The 16,551-nt window shown below is 29.7% G+C and overlaps 4 protein-coding genes across 7 annotated transcripts in view; 2 read left to right on the forward strand and 2 right to left on the reverse strand.

Annotated features, from left to right (window-relative positions):
- The window catches only part of LOC134827083 (ubiquitin carboxyl-terminal hydrolase 8-like), a 71,162-nt gene extending 64,371 nt beyond the window's left edge, over positions 1-6,791 (forward strand). Inside the window, exons 1-4 of one of the 4 annotated variants that reach the window (XM_063839622.1) lie at positions 884-1,069; positions 1,302-1,484; positions 4,495-4,625; positions 5,642-6,761. In XM_063839622.1, coding sequence (XP_063695692.1) covers positions 1,416-1,484; positions 4,495-4,625; positions 5,642-6,518 — 1,077 coding nt within the window. In that variant the 5' untranslated portion in view covers positions 884-1,069; positions 1,302-1,415 and the 3' untranslated portion in view covers positions 6,519-6,761. Of the gene's footprint in view, positions 1-883; positions 1,485-4,494; positions 4,626-5,641 lie in introns of those variants that run through there. The other 3 variants (XM_063839621.1, XM_063839619.1, XM_063839618.1) reach the window with 3 other exon arrangements.
- A 2,060-nt stretch (positions 6,792-8,851) lies between these two features.
- Positions 8,852-9,560, forward strand: LOC134836722 (mitochondrial import inner membrane translocase subunit tim16-B-like). Its single transcript, XM_063851920.1, has 2 exons — positions 8,852-9,004; positions 9,072-9,560. The coding sequence occupies exons 1-2, from the start codon at positions 8,956-8,958 to the stop codon at positions 9,443-9,445; spliced, it is 423 nt and encodes a 140-aa protein (XP_063707990.1). The 5' UTR covers positions 8,852-8,955; the 3' UTR covers positions 9,446-9,560.
- LOC134836721 (transmembrane protein 169-like) lies at positions 9,532-10,856 on the reverse strand. Its single transcript, XM_063851919.1, has 2 exons — positions 10,627-10,856; positions 9,532-10,560 (listed from the first exon to the last, which is right to left on the reverse strand). Exons 1-2 carry the CDS (start codon positions 10,750-10,752, stop codon positions 9,577-9,579), a joined length of 1,110 nt encoding a protein of 369 aa, XP_063707989.1. The 5' UTR covers positions 10,753-10,856; the 3' UTR covers positions 9,532-9,576.
- Positions 10,857-11,247: 391 nt separating this feature from the next.
- LOC134837561 (F-box/LRR-repeat protein 7-like) lies at positions 11,248-15,843 on the reverse strand. Its single transcript, XM_063852943.1, has 4 exons — positions 14,652-15,843; positions 14,322-14,582; positions 12,282-12,739; positions 11,248-11,508 (listed from the first exon to the last, which is right to left on the reverse strand). The coding sequence occupies exons 1-4, from the start codon at positions 15,841-15,843 to the stop codon at positions 11,248-11,250; spliced, it is 2,172 nt and encodes a 723-aa protein (XP_063709013.1).
- Between the last annotated feature and the right edge of the window lie 708 nt (positions 15,844-16,551).

Raw genomic sequence — 16,551 nt, forward strand, 5'->3', positions numbered from 1 at the left:
TCAAAATTTTAGTGAAAAATGATCAATTTTGTATAAAAAAAAATATTCATCCCTCCTAATTTTTAAAATTTATGTTCAAAAACTTGTAAGCTTCTTGACAATTATAGAGAAAAGTGAACGTTTTTACACTAAAAGATACTCGATACTCGATATACATCCTACCTAATGTTCAGAGGGTTTATGAAACCTGAAACATTTAGTATTTTTGTTTTGGCCTTATTTAAAAAATAATTAATTAAATTTTAATTAACTTAAAATAAATTAACTATTTAATTTTTTCACCAAATTTACAGTTTTTATTTTATAATTTTAAAAATTTTATAGAGTTATGTAAAAAATTTAAAATAATTTTTTATTGTTTTAAATTTTGAATTATATACTTTTCTACTTAGAAAATCATTAGAAACATTTTCATTGACTGCCATTGATTTCTCGCCAAATTTATGAATCAACCGGAGCTTCGTCAATATTTAACAACATTTTTTGTGTGTATTTGCGAATATTGGACAATAATTAAGTTCAGACGCTCATTGACACGTCATTCCAAATATTTTTACATGTTTTATAGTACTCCACCGTAGACCTAATAAATAAATACGAGTCGTTTGTTGTTGTTGTTGTAAAAAGGCACAACAATGAAAGTATTACGCGCATAAATAAATCCTTTTACCACAAATATTGCAGCGTACACGGAAAAATGTAGTCACAAAGGTATTCGAGCGATTTTCCCTCCGTAGATTCGTCACACAAGGCACACGACGACGACGACACACGACTTCATAGACTGTTGCTGATATTTTATTCTAATATTGTGTACTATTTGCATGCTCATGTCCAATCCGATATTTCATTTTGTTTTTAGTTTTGCGGTTTCCGTCGGACGGCAATGTAGCAAAAAAGTTGCTTCTGCAAAAAAAAAAAAAAAAAATAAAAAAAAAATAATTTTTCATGAAAATATAGTAAAAATACGAAAGAAAGTCGTTGTAATTAATGTCTGCTTCGCAAGTTGTGTGCAAAGTTGTAAACTGGTGCTATTCTTAGCAGGACGGCATTCAAAACTTTCCAAAAAGTAATAAAAAATAAAATTAAGTGATTACACGCGTGGAAGGACACCGCGCCATAAAATATGAAAAAAATTCTCTTTTTAGTTAAAAATTGAAAAAAAAAATAATAATAAAAAGAAAACTTAAAATAAGTTCAAGGATTCGAGAATTTCCACGTGTGTACAAAAGTCAGTGTGTGTGACTATTTTAAGCCATAAATAAATTGACATTGAGTCTCTATACTTTGAAACATTGTAGAACTGAAAATCAAACACTCGAAAAAGACTGAATTACATACAAATAAATGAGCACAAAAACCCTTACAGTATAAAAATAATTCGGTATAAATAAGTAAAAAGTAGCAGAAAAATCATGGTTGTGGTTGCTGGACTCAAAATACGCATACCCACATATCCGAATTTCTTGCCGGTGTATAAGAGGGTGAGAAATTTTTTAATTTTTTTTTTCAGTCTCAAACGTGTTTTTAATCATTTTTTGTTTTTATTTTTAATTTCCTTCAACTTTTTCGTGTTTCGTTAATTTTTGTTGATTTTTTTTAACATTTGAAAAAATATTCAAAATATTTTTTTTAGATTTTAAAATTTTTTTTCAATATGAAAATTAAAAAAAAAAAATTAAAATGTTAAAAAAAATCAGTATATAATAACTAAAAGCGAAAAAATTAAAAAAGTAAGAAAAATAAATAATTAGATACAGTAAAAAAATGAGAAAATAAAAAAAATCAAAAAAAGATGAGTAAAAATTAAGTTTTTAAAAATATTACACGATATGTCGCCATTTTCCGATTAATATCTGTCTAACTCTTAAAAATGACAAAATTAAGAGCATTTTTATATATTGGACCTGAAAAACGCGTCACTTTGCGGAAGTGAATTTTTGTTTAGTACTCAAAAAAAAAAAATTTTCATGATTTTTGAACATTTTTTTTAGAAAATTTATAAAAAATTTCCTCATTAATTTTTTTAAATTTGTGAAAAAGCTCCCAAATTTTCGTGTCCTGTGTATTTCCTTGACCGTTCTCAAGACATTGAGACAGAATTTTAAAAATTACTGACTACAGTAAAAAATAAATCAGATTATGCTGCCTTGTTTTGTTATGATATCATCGAAGGTGTTTGTTTGTGTAAGCATGACCTTCCTTTCTAACCTACTAGTGCATGCGGAGAAAAAGAAAGAAAATCCTTCGGGAAAGTTCATTGCTGTAATTTGGTCAATTCAAACAAGAAAGAAAAAAATTCCACTCACGATAATGGATTAACATATTTCGACGCTTTTCCGCGGTTTACATACCGAAATGGACACAAACACAAATAAATAAATAAAAACGAACATGACGAGAAAAAATATGCCAGAGGGACAGAAAATTCTATATAGGAAGACATACAAAACCGAAAAACAAAATCGAGTCATATTGATTACTTGACAAAGGCCCACCTTAAAAATTGAACAACAAACGAAAGTATTTAAGTAGTCGTTGGTTTTTTGGTCATTGTTGTTGTTTTAGTTTTTTTTAACGTATTATGTCAACTTACTAGAACCGAACGGATTAACAAGGCAATGTGAGTGATATTTTTTTCATTTGATTAATTTGTGAGTTTAATGTGAGGATTCGAATGATATTTTATAAGGATTTTTCACAGTTCTAAGTTTTTATTTTTAAAAATTTTGAATTTTTTGTCTGTTTTTAATTTTAAAAATTTTTAAGAATTTAATTTTCATACAAATTGACAAAATTTAAATTATTTTTTAATGCTAGTTTTTTAATAATTTTTTTAAATTTTTAATTTTAATTAATTTAGGCCGTTCCAAATTTTTTCCGATGTTTTTGTCCCAAAACATTTTTTCAAAATGACAAAATATAAACAATTTTTGGTCCTTTATGAATATTTTAATTGTTTTTATGGTATTCACATTGATATATTGGTAATTTAAAATTAATCTTAGTATGTCAAGTTATAAATTAAAAAAAAAAAATTCTTAAAAATAACTGTCCAAAAATTTTGAAATATTTTTTTTTTTGAAAATATTTTTTGAGAAGGAATTTCATGTCAAATTTCGTTTTTCAGTGCAAAAATTCTTGAAAATCGAAATTATTTTAAAAAAATTTTGAAAAATTATGGAAAAAGGCCAAAAAACGGTCAATATTGAAGAAATTTTTAACTTTTTTTTGCCCCATTGGATTTTCGGCTTTTGAAATGGGGCATGGAACAAAAACATAGAAAAAAATTTGGAGCGTCCTTATTTTAATAAAAAAAAAAATTCTAAAAAATAATTGTCAAAAAAATCCAAAAATTAAGTTAAAAAAAAATATTTTTACAAAATTCTTTCCAAAAAAATATAAAATAAAATAAAATCCAATAAAATATTTTAACTATTTTTAATGATAAATAGGTAAAAAAATTAAATGGTCTAAAAGAGTGGTTCAAAAAATCATTTATTTTGATATTTTGCCGATTTCAATTCTGAAGTACAATAAAAACACCATAAAAAACCATTTTTATTAATTTGTATAATTTTACGTCTCGAATTAAGTCAAATATCTTTCCAAATTTATTTTTATTTCAATTTGATCAATTTCAAGCTTAAAACTTAATTAAAAATTTTAATTTTAAAATGTTTTATTTGATCAATTTTTCTAATATTTTTTTTTTTAAAATTTAATTTTTTTATATTCCTTTTTTGGAAATTTTCCGGGAATGTGTTCTTCATATTATTTTATGATCAGAAAAATATCAAAATTTTGATCAATTTAGTAATTATTTTGACAAAAACTTGATATTGACCAAAAATCTTGTGTAACTTTCTCAACAAAAAAATATCAAAATTTTCACCTCGCAGAACTTTCTCGAATAATTTATGCATTCACATAAAACGAAAAATCAATTGCGTGGTCAACAAAAAACATTTTTCCGCGTAAAAGTGGAACACCAAATGTCATTGACCCACACAGTCCAAAAAATGAGGCTACTGTGTAATATTTTAATAAATAATGAGCAACAATGATGATTAAGATTCGTCACATTTATCCTTTTTACTACTCATTCAACAGTCGTCAACATATTTTTTTTTCATGTCTGACAATTTTCGCCAACTTAATACCTTCTAGCATGTTTAGCTACATTTTTTTATCCATTTCAAAATACTTGTGATTAGTATCACTTTACGTCGTTGAACAGTTAATTTTTGATTTATAGTCACGTTTTGTTGTAATTTTTCTCTCTTCATTTTCGCCGCACTTTTGTTTCAATTGTCCTAGTCAGCGGTTATTGATGTCTCTTTATGCTCTAAACTGGGACAGTCATTGTCGTTATTATTCTGCGGTGTGTATTTGTGTGCAGTGAAATAGGAAAACTTCTTGTAATAAAACTTTTTCTTTGTTTTAAAACTCGGAATTAATTGGAAAATTGTGCATTTCTTTCTGCATTTTCAGGGTAGAGGCCTTACTGGATTGAAAAATCTTGGCAACACGTGTTACATGAATAGTATTATTCAGTGTCTCAGTAACACACAGGCCCTGTACGAGTACTTCAACGAGGGAATGTACATTAAACACAGAAATGGGTAAGAAAGAAAACTTTTTACCGCATTTCGAAGAAAAAAATGCGGTTTTACATTGGTCACGTGCTCAAAATGGTTAGAAAAATTTCTCAAACATTTTTTAGGTGGTTTGAAATTTTTCTCAAGTCACTTGATTTGAAAATTTTCCAAACATTTTTTTGGTTTAAGTAACGTGGTTTCTCAAGTACCGTGGTTTGAAAAATTTCTCAAGTCACGTGATTTAAAAATTTCTCAAGTCACGTGGTTTGAAAAGTTTCTCAAGTCACGTGATTTGAAAATTTTCTCAAGTCACGTGATTTGAAAATTTTCTCAAGTCACGTGGTTTGAAATTTTTCTCAAGTCACTTGATTTAAGAAATTTCTCAAGTCACGTGGTTTGAAAAATTTCTCAAGTCACGTGGTTTGAAAAATTTCTCAAGTCACGTGGTTTGAAAAGTTTCTCAAGTCACGTGGTTTGAAATTTTTCTCAAGTCACGTGGTTTGAAAAGTTTCTCAAGTCACGTGATTTGAAAAATTTCTCAAGTCACGTGGTTTGAAAAGTTTCTCAAGTCACGTGGTTTGAAAATTTTCTCAAGTCACGTGGTTTGAAAAATTTTCTCAAGTCACGTGGTTTGAAAAATTTCTCAGGTCACGTAGTTTGATAAGTTTCTCAAGTCACGTGGTTTGAAATTTTTCTCAATTCACGTGATTTAAGAAATTTCTCAAGTCACGTGGTTTGAAAATTTTCTTAAATCACATGGTTTGAAAAATTTCTCAAGTCACGTGATTTGAAAAGTTTCTAAAGTCACGTGGTTTGTAAAGTTTCTCAAGTCACGTGGTTTGAAAATTTGTCAAATCACGTGATATAACAATTTTCGCAGGTCACGTGGTTTGAAAAAAATTTCATGTCACGTGGTTAAAAAGTTCAAAGTAGAAAAAAACGAAATCCGGTATCGTCGTTGATTGTTCTCCGAACAACAACTTTGTAAATTTTATTTCAAGTGCTTCAAATTAATTTTTCTTTCATTTTTTCTTCAACAGACAAAGTTTGACCAAATGCCGTATTGCGGAGGAAGTAGCTGCTGTGATAAAAGCTTTGTGGGAAGGACATCGCATGATTTCGAGCAAAGATTTGAAAGCGATCGTTGGGCAGTACGAACGCAGTTTCAAAGGTCACGAACAACAAGATTCCCACGAATTTCTGACAATTTTGATGGATTGGCTGCACTCTGATTTGCAGGCGATTTTCAATGTTGTGCCCGAAAATAACCTGTCGCCGTCGGACAAAGCGTGGTACGAATTCACAAAGAACCGCGAAAGCATAATTTTGCGCTTGTTCTATGGCCAGATCAAGTCGACGGTGCAATGTTCGCGATGCCACGAAGAAAGTACGACATACGACACGTTCTCGAACCTCAGTCTCGAATTGCCTCAGAATGCGAATCGCACGGATTTGCACAAATGTCTCGACATGTACTTCGAAGGCGAACAAGTTTCCGGCTGGATGTGTCCCAATTGCAAAGACACACGAGATGCCGTGAAAAAACTGGATATTAGTCGATTACCAGCAGTTTTAGTAATTCACCTCAAGCGTTTTAACGTCAATCACGATCACGGCGGCTACAGCAAAAAACAAAATTACGTCGAATTTCCACTGAAGAATCTCGATATGAGACATTACTTGCCACGCAGCGAAATGGTGAATCACGTGAACAAGAAAACCTCATATAATTTGTACGCGGTGTCAAATCACTACGGTACCATGGAGACGGGACATTACACTGCCTACTGTAAGAGTCCCGCATATGACAAGTGGTACAAATTTAATGACCAGCAAGTGAGTCCCTTGGAGCCACGAGACGTCAACTCATCCGCAGCTTACATTTTGTTCTACGAAATGTCGAATCCCGTGCGATAGTTTCGGGGTCATCGTCAAAAAATATTTTAAAATGTACTGAATTTATTAACATAATGTGCCTAATAGTCTTTTTATTATTAAAAAAAACGTTATTTGAAATAACCGCATCGAGTTCCCCGCGCATTTCCTTACTCTTAAACTTAGTTTTTAATACAACTACGAAATTTGATGTAGAACAAAAATATTATAAAGAATAAAAACATATGAATTGTTAAACGAAATTGGTTTTTTTAATTAAAAAAATTATTTTTTATTAAATTTAGGCCGCTCCAAATTTTTTTTGAACTTTTTGTCCCATGCCCCATTTCAAAAGACGAAAATCCAATGAGGCAAAATTAAAAAAAAAAGTTAAAAATTTCATTAAAAATTACCGATTTTTTGTGTATTTTCATAATTTTTCAAGAAATTTTTAAAAAAATTTTTCAATTTTTAGTAATTTTTGTATTAAAAATCGTATTTCGACATTTTCCATGAAAGTAGTGGAAAAAAAAAAAAAATTTTGACAATTATTTTTAAGATATTCATTTTTTTCAATTTTAATTAAAATCTTTTAAGATCAATTTTTTATACACAAATATAATTAAAAAATTTTTTTCAAAAAAATTATTTTTCAAAATTTTTTGACAGATATTTTTACAAAAAATTTTTGTTTAAATTTTTAACTTGAAATACTCTGAGATAATTTGGGGCGGCCTAGATTATAAATAAAAAAATATTAAAATATTTTTTAATTTTTGTTAAAAATTTTGTCATTTTGTATGAAAAAGTATTTCAATTTTTTTTTATTTTGAAAAAAAGTTTTTGGGACAAAAAGTTCAAAATAAATTTGAAGCGGCCTTAAAAACAAAATAAAAATAAAATACTTTTTTTTATTTTTGTTATTTTTATATCGGTTCTTTGTAATATGAATTCCGATTAAAAATTTAAAAAAACTAAATTTTTTTTAATTTTTAAAAATTTGAATTTGAATTTGCCCTATAAATTTCAACTTTAATTAAAAAACGAAAAAATATTAGATAATTTCAATAATTTATTAAAATAGAATTTCTTTGTACTTTTTTAATTTTTCATTTTGGCCCCAACTCAATGATGTTGCTGAACTTCGGTAATCGGACTAGAGCCGGTATTTCAGCATGAAATGGAAATTGCTTCTCTTTCATTTAATTTGAGTTTTAAAACTAGCCCAAAAATTTTTATTTAACACAGTCTCAATTAAAATCACTCTCTTCGTCCGTTTCCTCCATAGATCTCATGCTCTGCGACCCAATATTCAGGTTCAATGGCTGTCGATTTATCTCGTCAATGGACTGCAAGGGCTGATCATTGCCCGAAAGCTCAATTTCTACTTCGCCGGTCATTGTTTCAGCTTCTTGTGATTTCAGTTGAAGTTCTTCTACCTACAAAGTGAATGATTTTCTGCATTTTTTCGATAGTTTTAATATTTTTAAAGGACTTACGCATAGTTGGTTGATTTGTGAGTTGATTCTTTCCAATACTTTTTTCAGAATCTCTTCAGTTTTAATTAATTCCACTTGTTCTTTCACGATTTTGTTGATATCAATCCGTTCGTGAGCCATTTGTTGACATTTTTTGTCGTCCGAAAATGGTGCTTGGTTTACGTGTGTTGCGAATCGATGGAAGATTTATCGATAAGCTGACCAGATTCTCGAAAATTAAAAATTTTTTTAAGTTTTTGCACCCAAAAATTAATAATTTTTTGGTTAAGGAAGAATATTTTAGGAAAGAAAATAAAAAATTTGTAAAAATATTTTTATTGATTAGAAAATATTTAAGAAATTTAAATAGAAAAAATTTAGAAAATTTAAAATTTTTGTTAAAAAAATTTTAAACAAAATGATGATTAAATACTTTTGTATTTATTAAATTGACTGAAATTTTCTCATCTGCTTTTCGCGTTTTATTTTTTTAAATTTAAATCATCAATCAAAATTCAAAAAATTTCTTAAATTGATCAAATATATTGATTTTGAAACTACAAAATTCTTTTAAAAAAATTAATATTTTTATTTTTTTTAATTTATAAATTTTTTGCTTTCAAAATCAAAATATTTATTTCCAAAATTATATTTAAAGTTTAATATCAAAAAAAATTTCTTCTCTAAAATCTTTGAATATTTAAAATTTTTATAAGTCAAAATATTAGATTTTATTTTTACCAAATTTTTTTAAGCTTATAAAAATGCAAAAAATCTTTGAATATAAATTAGTGACTTTGCTCTTCAATAATTTTAAGCTCAATACTCAAATAATAATTTTTCATAAAAAAATTTTGAATGTCCCCGATTCAATCTCAGAACATCTGGTCACCTTAAATTAACCCAAAAATGTGCCAGAAATAAATAAATCCAGAAAACACGAAAAAATATCGCGTAATTACCAAAATTACTGTAAACATCGGTGACGAATCCACATAAAAATGGCAAAATACTTGGCACAGATCATCGTCTTGGGCGGACAAGTGATCGGTAACATTTTATTCCGTTTCATAACAAATCCCCAAAAAAATCTCACAAAATTTCTTATCACTTAAAGGTCGAGCCTTTGCACGAGCCCTCAAGCAAGAATATGCCGCGAGTCAGGAAGCTGCTCGACGAGGAGGCGGCGGACGACAAGGCGCCAACCGAGCAGAAGCAAACGCCAAATCAGGCATTACCTTAGAAGAAGCACAACAAATTTTGAACGTTAGCAAATTAGATCCGGAAGAAGTGCAAAAAAAGTACGAACATCTCTTTGCTGTGAATGACAAATCGAAAGGTGGCTCGTTTTACCTGCAATCCAAAGTGTTTCGAGCGAAGGAAAGAATCGACCAGGAAATGAAGTCGCAGGGAATAATTAAAAATAAAACAGCAGAGACAGAGACGAAAAGCGAAGACAGTTCCGGTGGCGGCGACAAAACGAAGGGTTAATTGTACTATCAAAAAAAATGTGAAATTGTTGCTTTAAGTAGTGTTAGTTAGCGACATAAAGAAAGTTTTCAATGAAAAAACACCTGATTTTACGTAAATAAGCGCTTTTAATGTGTAAAAATGGGTTTGATTTAAACGGTAAACTCTTGCGTGGACGATTTTTGTGGCAACGGGTCGTCTCGGATGTCAGTCAGGATGATAACTTCGTAGGGACTGCACTCGGATAAGCTTAAAAATCCACAAAGCCATCCATAAAAGCCCTTTTCCAAGTCGCAAACTTCATTGAACCACACATGAAATCGAAGACTGAGTTGTTTAAAGCCCCCATACAGGGCGAGACCGGCAGTAAAGAGCAAAATTGTCACGGGATAGGCCACAAAAAGTAAGGGCGGCACAAAAATCCGATGCAATATCGTCTTTTCCTGACTGAAAAAGTTGAATAAATTGTACCACGTGAGAGTTCCAATGTAAAAACAATAAACGCCCGAAATTACAACGACAATCGGGAAACAAATTATCGTCCAGAGAAGCACATGTAAGCCCGTTCCCAATTTACAGACACAACAAGAACCATTTTTCTCCTCGTTACTTTTTTTCATTGCGAACGAATTAATTTTTTCGAGTTCGTCTCGCGAGATATTCAGTTGCACGTTAAATTCTTCGCCCAATTTCTTGCCACGCTTGATTGTCCCGGCCAAGGTGAGATAATTGTCCGTTGATGATTTCCGAAAGATGCTGTCGCTCGATCCTGACTCGAGATCTGCATAGCTGTGCTTCACACTGGGCGATTTTCGTTCATTTCCGATGCAATCGAGGTCCGTTCGGATATTCACGACTTTCTTTTTGCCACCCGTGCCACATTTCAGAATCGATTCTTGACTCTTGGATGCGCGATCGATGCCATCAAAGCTGGATTCTTCGCTCATGGCGCTACTTGGCGTCGCCGTTGAGCTTCGCAGGGGCTTTTGCGAGACATTTTCGTACAAATTTAATTCATTTTCTTCGGTTTCTGTGTGATTTCCGTTGCGATGAAACGCTATTGGGACATCAATGAGCTCCGAACTGCCAGATTGCTTTTTGCTTGAAGACGATTTTAAGCCTTCTGTTGATTTTACCTATAAAAAAATTGTTGGGGTATGCAATCAACATTACTTTCGTTAAGTTTTTCGAGCGAAATTTACCTGTATTTTTGTGATATGATCTGCATTCGCGCTATTGCCTTGAATATTTTTTCCCGTTCCGTCCTTGATTTTTGGTTCTTTACGCTTTTTGGGCGGAATAAACTCGAGTTCTTGCGTTTTTACCATTTCTACGAGCGATTTTTGGCAGTGTTTTTGTGGGAAATTCGGGTTTCTACGAAAACTACTCGGAAGATTGTCGAAAAAATAGCGGAAGACATTAAAATGATATAAAAAAGCAGTCAAAACAATGATTTTGTGGTACTTGGGGTGTGTGAAGTGAATGAAAAATCGATAATTTTCCGTGTACAAGAGAAAAATGTCGAGAGAGAAATACGAGTTTCGCTCTTTTTCTTTTACCAACCTGTTGATATCCCGGTTTCAAGTTCAAAGTTAAACACGTGGAGCGTTTCTGTGTTAATTTTTTTATTTCCTAATTTTTTTTTATTGTAACAATCATTTTTTTCTAACGTTTAGTCTCGCGGAAAAAGACATAAATACATACAAAATTAATAAATTATTTAATTTTCATAGCACTTTTTTAAAAATTTGCTAGTTTTTCTATCTAAAAATACAATTTTTTAATTCATTTTATTTACAATTTTTTTTAATTTTTTTAAAATTTTAGCAGAACCCGGGATTTGTGTGTTCAATAGTGCAGCGTTTGCAGTATTTTTTCACGCTTTTGTAGCCTTCGAGTGATATCTGGCAATCTTGTATGTTGAGGAATTGCAAGCCGCGGCAACAGTATGCGATGCATTGAATTCCACGATCAGTAATCATATCACAATTTTTTAAGCTGAGTTTCTTCAGGTTCGGACAACTTTCGGCCAAGGCACGTAATCCGGCGTCACTTATGTCGCATTTGCCGACATCTAATGCGCGCTGTGGAAATAAAAGAATTTTTTTATTAGAAGTTTTAAAAAATATTCGAAAAATGTAAATTGGGTCGCTTTTAATTTTTTTTAACTTATGCCGAAATGAGGGAAAAAATAATTTTGAAATAATTTTTTATAAGACAAAAAAAATTAAAGCTGATCAAAAAACTTTGTAATTTAAAATTAAATTTAGAACAATTAATTTTAAAATTGAAAAAAAAATTATAAAAAATAATTATTGACTGGAAATTGAAACAAAACTATTTTTATTAAGAAAATTATTTTTATTAAAGAAAAAAAAAAAATGTTTAAAATTAAGAAAAAAAAATTTTAAAAAATTATTAAAGAGATCATAAAAATTATTTTTTAAAATTTTTATTCTATTAATATTTTTTTTTATTTAATTATTATTTTTAATTAACTTTATTTAAATTATGTTAAAAATTAAAGCACCAGTTAAAGAATTTTTTTTTTCAAAGTTTTTGTTTTAATTTCTCTTTTTTATTTTTTTTTAACTCTAAAATTATTTTTATTTTATTTTTAACTTCGAAATTATCGGAGCTCAATTTTAAATTATTAAATATCGTATTTTTAAATTACAAAAAAAAAAGATTAACGTTCAAAAAGTTTCTAAATTTATCCATTTTATATGAAAAAGTATTTCAAAACAATTTTTTAAAATTTTCTTTTAATTCAAAAAAAAAAATTGAGGAACGAAAAGTTTAAAAAAATTTTAAAGCAACCTGAATTTATGAAAAAAAAAATCCTTTAAAAACTTACCAATCTCGTGCACGCTCTCGCCAAAATATTAATCGAGTCATCGCTCACCGTTTCGCAACCCCTCGCATTGAGATACCGCAGCTTATAACATTTCCTTCCAATGACTTTAATTCCCGCATCCGTTATCCTCTCGCACTTTGCTACCGACAAATACCGCAGATTCGCTCCGAGCTTCGCCAACTCATAAAGCCCAAAATCCGTGATGTTAATGCAGTCCGATATACTAATCTCCTTAATGTTCAAACAATAGGCAGGCACGAATTTCAGTCCAGCATCCGTAATTTGGACACAACGTCTCAAATAAAGGTAAACAAGTAACGGACAATTTTTCACGACAACTTTTAATCCCGTGTCATTCAGCGAAACGCAGTCCGTCAAATCGAGATGTTGCAATTGGAGTTTCCCGTTGGCCGACTGGAGCGTTGGATTGATGTCTACTGTGGTAATTTGATAACATCCTGAGGAGAAAAAGACAAAAAAAAAAGATTTAAAAAACGGTTCTTTGCTTCACTAGACAGAAAAATCGCTACTTGAACGCCTACGAAGCGAGAGCAACTCTATGAATGGATAGACGACGATTATTGTTGCAAAATCTGTTGTGTTCATGTTTAAAACAAATAAGAACAAAGTAAATCGCCATAAACATGCGAATGTTGCAAATCGAGCATAAATCAAATGGCGCCCACCCCCACATTGTGTTTGTTTGTACAGATTGGCACACGCTTGTAACCCATTTAAAAATTTTAAGATAGCGAACATATGGCAAGGCATTCAAATAGCGTTCTATTGAAATATTATTTAAATTAGGTAAGTACAATTTTTTAAAATGTTTCACATTATTTTAGAATTAAAAATATTAAAAGAGAGAAAAAAATAACAAAGCACTTAAAATTAATTATTTTAAACAAAATAAAAAAAAATAGTGAAAAAATATTTTTTTTACATTTTTTACGATTGAAAAATCATAAAAAAAAAAATTATCAATTTAATTTACACATTTAAATTTTTGACAAAAAGTTATTAGAAAAAAAAAAATCAGATAAAATTTTCTTTAATTAAAGCATTGAAAAAAATACAAAATTGATATAATGGACAATTAATACTCAAAAAAAATTAATAGTTTAAAGAGAAAAATTAAAAAAAAAATATAAATATTTTTTTAAAAAAATTATTATTTAATTTTTTGAAGTCACAAAATTCAAAAAAAAATCCAAATGAAAATCAAAAATAAAATGCCCCATTTTTGTTTGTAAAAAAAATAATTAAAAAAAAAATTTCATCAAAAATGGCCGTTTTTAGGTTCTATTTTCAAAATTTTAAATGTTTTAAAATTTTTTTAAAAAGTAATTATTGTTAAATTTTTAATAAAAATTTAAAAAATCGAATTTAACATTTAAATTTTTTTATTAAATTTTTTTTTTTAAAAATATTTACTGAATTTAAATTTTTTTAAATTTTTAAAAATAACAAAATATTTTTTATGAAAAAATTTTTTTCTTTAAAAATATTAAAAAAAGGTAAAAAATATTCATAAAAATTATATTTTAAAAAAAAAATTAAAAAAATAATTAAAAAAAATAAAAAAAAAAAATATTTAAAAAAAATTTAAAAAAATATTTAAAAAAAATTAAAAAAAAAAATATTTAAAAAAATAATATTTAAAAAAAAATTTAAAAAAATTTTTTTTATTTTTTGCAAAAAAATTATTATTTAATTCAAATTTTGATGTCACAAAAATTGAACTACTTAATCGCTTGAGGTATATATTTTTTAAATTTTTTTTTAAATTTCAAAAAATTTAAGAATATTTTTGGATTTAACAAAAGATTTTTTAAAATTTTGAACGTTTTTTTTTCAAATTAAAAATTTTAGATAAATTTAAAATCATAGATTTTTTTAATTTTTTGTCTTCTAAAAAAATATTTAATTTTTAATCGTTTTCAAAATTTTTTTCAGCTCATTCAAAAAATTTATCTGATTTTCGGAGCACTTGAGACATTTTTTGAAATTGCACCTGCCTAAATAGACAAAAATTCTTACCAGTTATGTCCAAATGTTGCAAGTTGGTGCATTTCGTAACGAGATCAAATAACGCTTGATTCGTCACCGACGTGCTATTTTGCAGTTGCAGGTGCGACAAACTCGGGCACCGTCTACTCAGCAATTGCAGTCCCTTGTCACTGATTTTGCAGCCTTCACTCAGCATGACACGTTCAACAATGGGACAAAGTCCGTTTCTCGTTTGCCCACACAACCGACGAAAAATTGTCCGTAACGCTTTGTCTCCCGATCGATTCTCACCTGTAACCGTCAATTGAAATTACCGTCAAACATGGACCAAGTCAGTCGTGAAATAATTGAAATTCTTACCTTTTATGATGATATTTCGCCACAACACCGGATTCCATACAAGTGTCTCGAATCGCTTGCAAACTTGTGTCAAGTTACAAAGGTCACTGCTGTCCAACCACTCGAATATTCGCAGTACGAGGTCGTTGCTGAGTCGATTGAAGCCCTTTCCCGGTTTGGGATTCACTTTTTTCAGCATGTTACTTGTCGTCGTCCATTGCGTTGCGGTTGGCAGGTAGAGTTGGGTGTGCGTGGATGGCGGCGATGGCGTGTTTAATGTGTGATAACCCTGATCCAGTGGCGAATGACGACCAATTACCATCGTTTGGCCATCCATGACTTGCGAATAACCGTCGATACTTTTGTGCATGAGGGATTTTTGGGCGTGATGACGTTGCGGAGACGCTGTAAAGTTCGGTGAGCCTCGTAATCGATCCAAAAAATATCTGTCGGAGCCACTAGTGTCAGGACTGGATGCTCGTCTTCTGCCTGCCGGTGAATTAAATTCATTTATTTGCCCGTTCGACGGTACGGAGTAGTAATTGTAACTGGGATCTTGTTCCTGATGATGGAAATATCGCGAATTATCACCAGAATTCTTCATATTAGACTCTTTCGCTGATCGATTGGTGCCGCTATCGCCACTACTTGTGCTGCCATAGACGCCATTCCGACTATTGATGAAAATCGATGACATTTTTTCACCGAGGAAAAATCTCTCGACATCCGTGAGTTCGCCAATTGAGTGAATCGAGTCGTCGTCGAGGTTAAAAGTGCTTTGCCCGCGTCTTTGAAGGTTCGGCGCTACCGGCATTGAGGGAGGATGAGGATACGAGCCCCGGAGAATCGTTTCGATTGGCGTATACGTTTGATTTCGCAGGCGTTGCAAGTCGCAATGCGATAAAAATGCGTCGTTTTTGGGTGTTGACGCGGCGTTTCGGGGGTAAATTTGCGGAGGTGAATCACTATTGTTGGCATTTGATGACGCAGAACGACTCGATCGACTCGTGTCAGTGTTCTTGAGACGAATTTTGTCGGAATCTATCGATAAAATGGGGGATTCTTGGGACTTTCGGAGCATTTGATATGCTTGAGTGTCGAGAGGACTCGTACTCAAGGGGTGATGGTACCCTTGATGGGCATCTAATGTGGGCGTATTATGGCCTAGGGAGGCCAAAGGACACTCGATGGCACGTTGTTGCACATGTGACATGTCTTCGTTGATTTTTTTTTGTTGTTGTTTGTCTAACGTTGGAACATTATTTTTTGATCTAAAAAAAACAAAAATTTATTCATTTTTTTCTTGAAAGGTCGATAGAAATTTAATATGAAAAAAAGATTAAAAGCAATTATTTTTTAATTTTTATTTCTTAAAATTTAATTTACGTAAATTTTTCCTTATATAAAAAATAGTGAAATTCAATAGAAAAAATAATTAATTAAAATAAAATTTATTAAAAATTAAATTAATTAAAAAAAATAATTTAATTTAAAAAAAATTGAATTAACAAAATTATGAAGAAAGCACAATAAAATTTAATTTAAATAAATTTTGCCTGATATTAAAAAAAAAATAAATTCATTCCTATCAGAAAAATTTAAAAATATTTTTTTTATTTAATTAAATAAGAACAAAAGTGTTTTTAATTCCATAATTGACAAATTATCCTTTAAAATATTTAGTGAAAAAAATTTTTATTAAAAAAATATTAAAAATTAAATTAATTAAAAAAAAATAATTTTAAAAAATTAATTTAATTTAAAAAAAATTGAATTAACAAAATAGTAAAAAATACTTTAAAAATCGTTTAATTTAAAAATGATTTAATTTTTAATTATTTTTTATTTTTAATTAAGCCAAAAATTGATACAAAAAAGTAAGCTGGCGCTCTTTACGCCTTTTTGACTTCCTTCTTAATTA

This window comes from Culicoides brevitarsis, chromosome 1 (assembly GCF_036172545.1).
Source record: "Culicoides brevitarsis isolate CSIRO-B50_1 chromosome 1, AGI_CSIRO_Cbre_v1, whole genome shotgun sequence".
Lineage (NCBI taxonomy): Eukaryota > Metazoa > Arthropoda > Insecta > Diptera > Ceratopogonidae > Culicoides > Culicoides brevitarsis.

Bases quoted from the DNA above. Each gene is read 5' to 3' on its own strand.
- LOC134836722 (XM_063851920.1), top strand. From the start codon at position 8,956: ATGGCAAAATACTTGGCACAGATCATCGTCTTGGGCGGACAAGTGATC. The intron at 9,005-9,071 runs GTAACATTTTAT...TATCACTTAAAG, and splicing joins CTTGGGCGGACAAGTGATCG to GTCGAGCCTTTGCACGAGCC.
- LOC134837561 (XM_063852943.1), bottom strand. From the start codon at position 15,843: ATGTCACATGTGCAACAACGTGCCATCGAGTGTCCTTTGGCCTCCCTA. The intron at 14,583-14,651 runs GTAAGAATTTCA...TGACGGTTACAG, and splicing joins GCGAAATATCATCATAAAAG to GTGAGAATCGATCGGGAGAC. The intron at 12,740-14,321 runs GTAAGAATTTTT...TTTTCTCCTCAG, and splicing joins GCAACATTTGGACATAACTG to GATGTTATCAAATTACCACA.
- LOC134836721 (XM_063851919.1), bottom strand. From the start codon at position 10,752: ATGGTAAAAACGCAAGAACTCGAGTTTATTCCGCCCAAAAAGCGTAAA. The intron at 10,561-10,626 runs GTAAATTTCGCT...ATTTTTTTATAG, and splicing joins ATCATATCACAAAAATACAG to GTAAAATCAACAGAAGGCTT.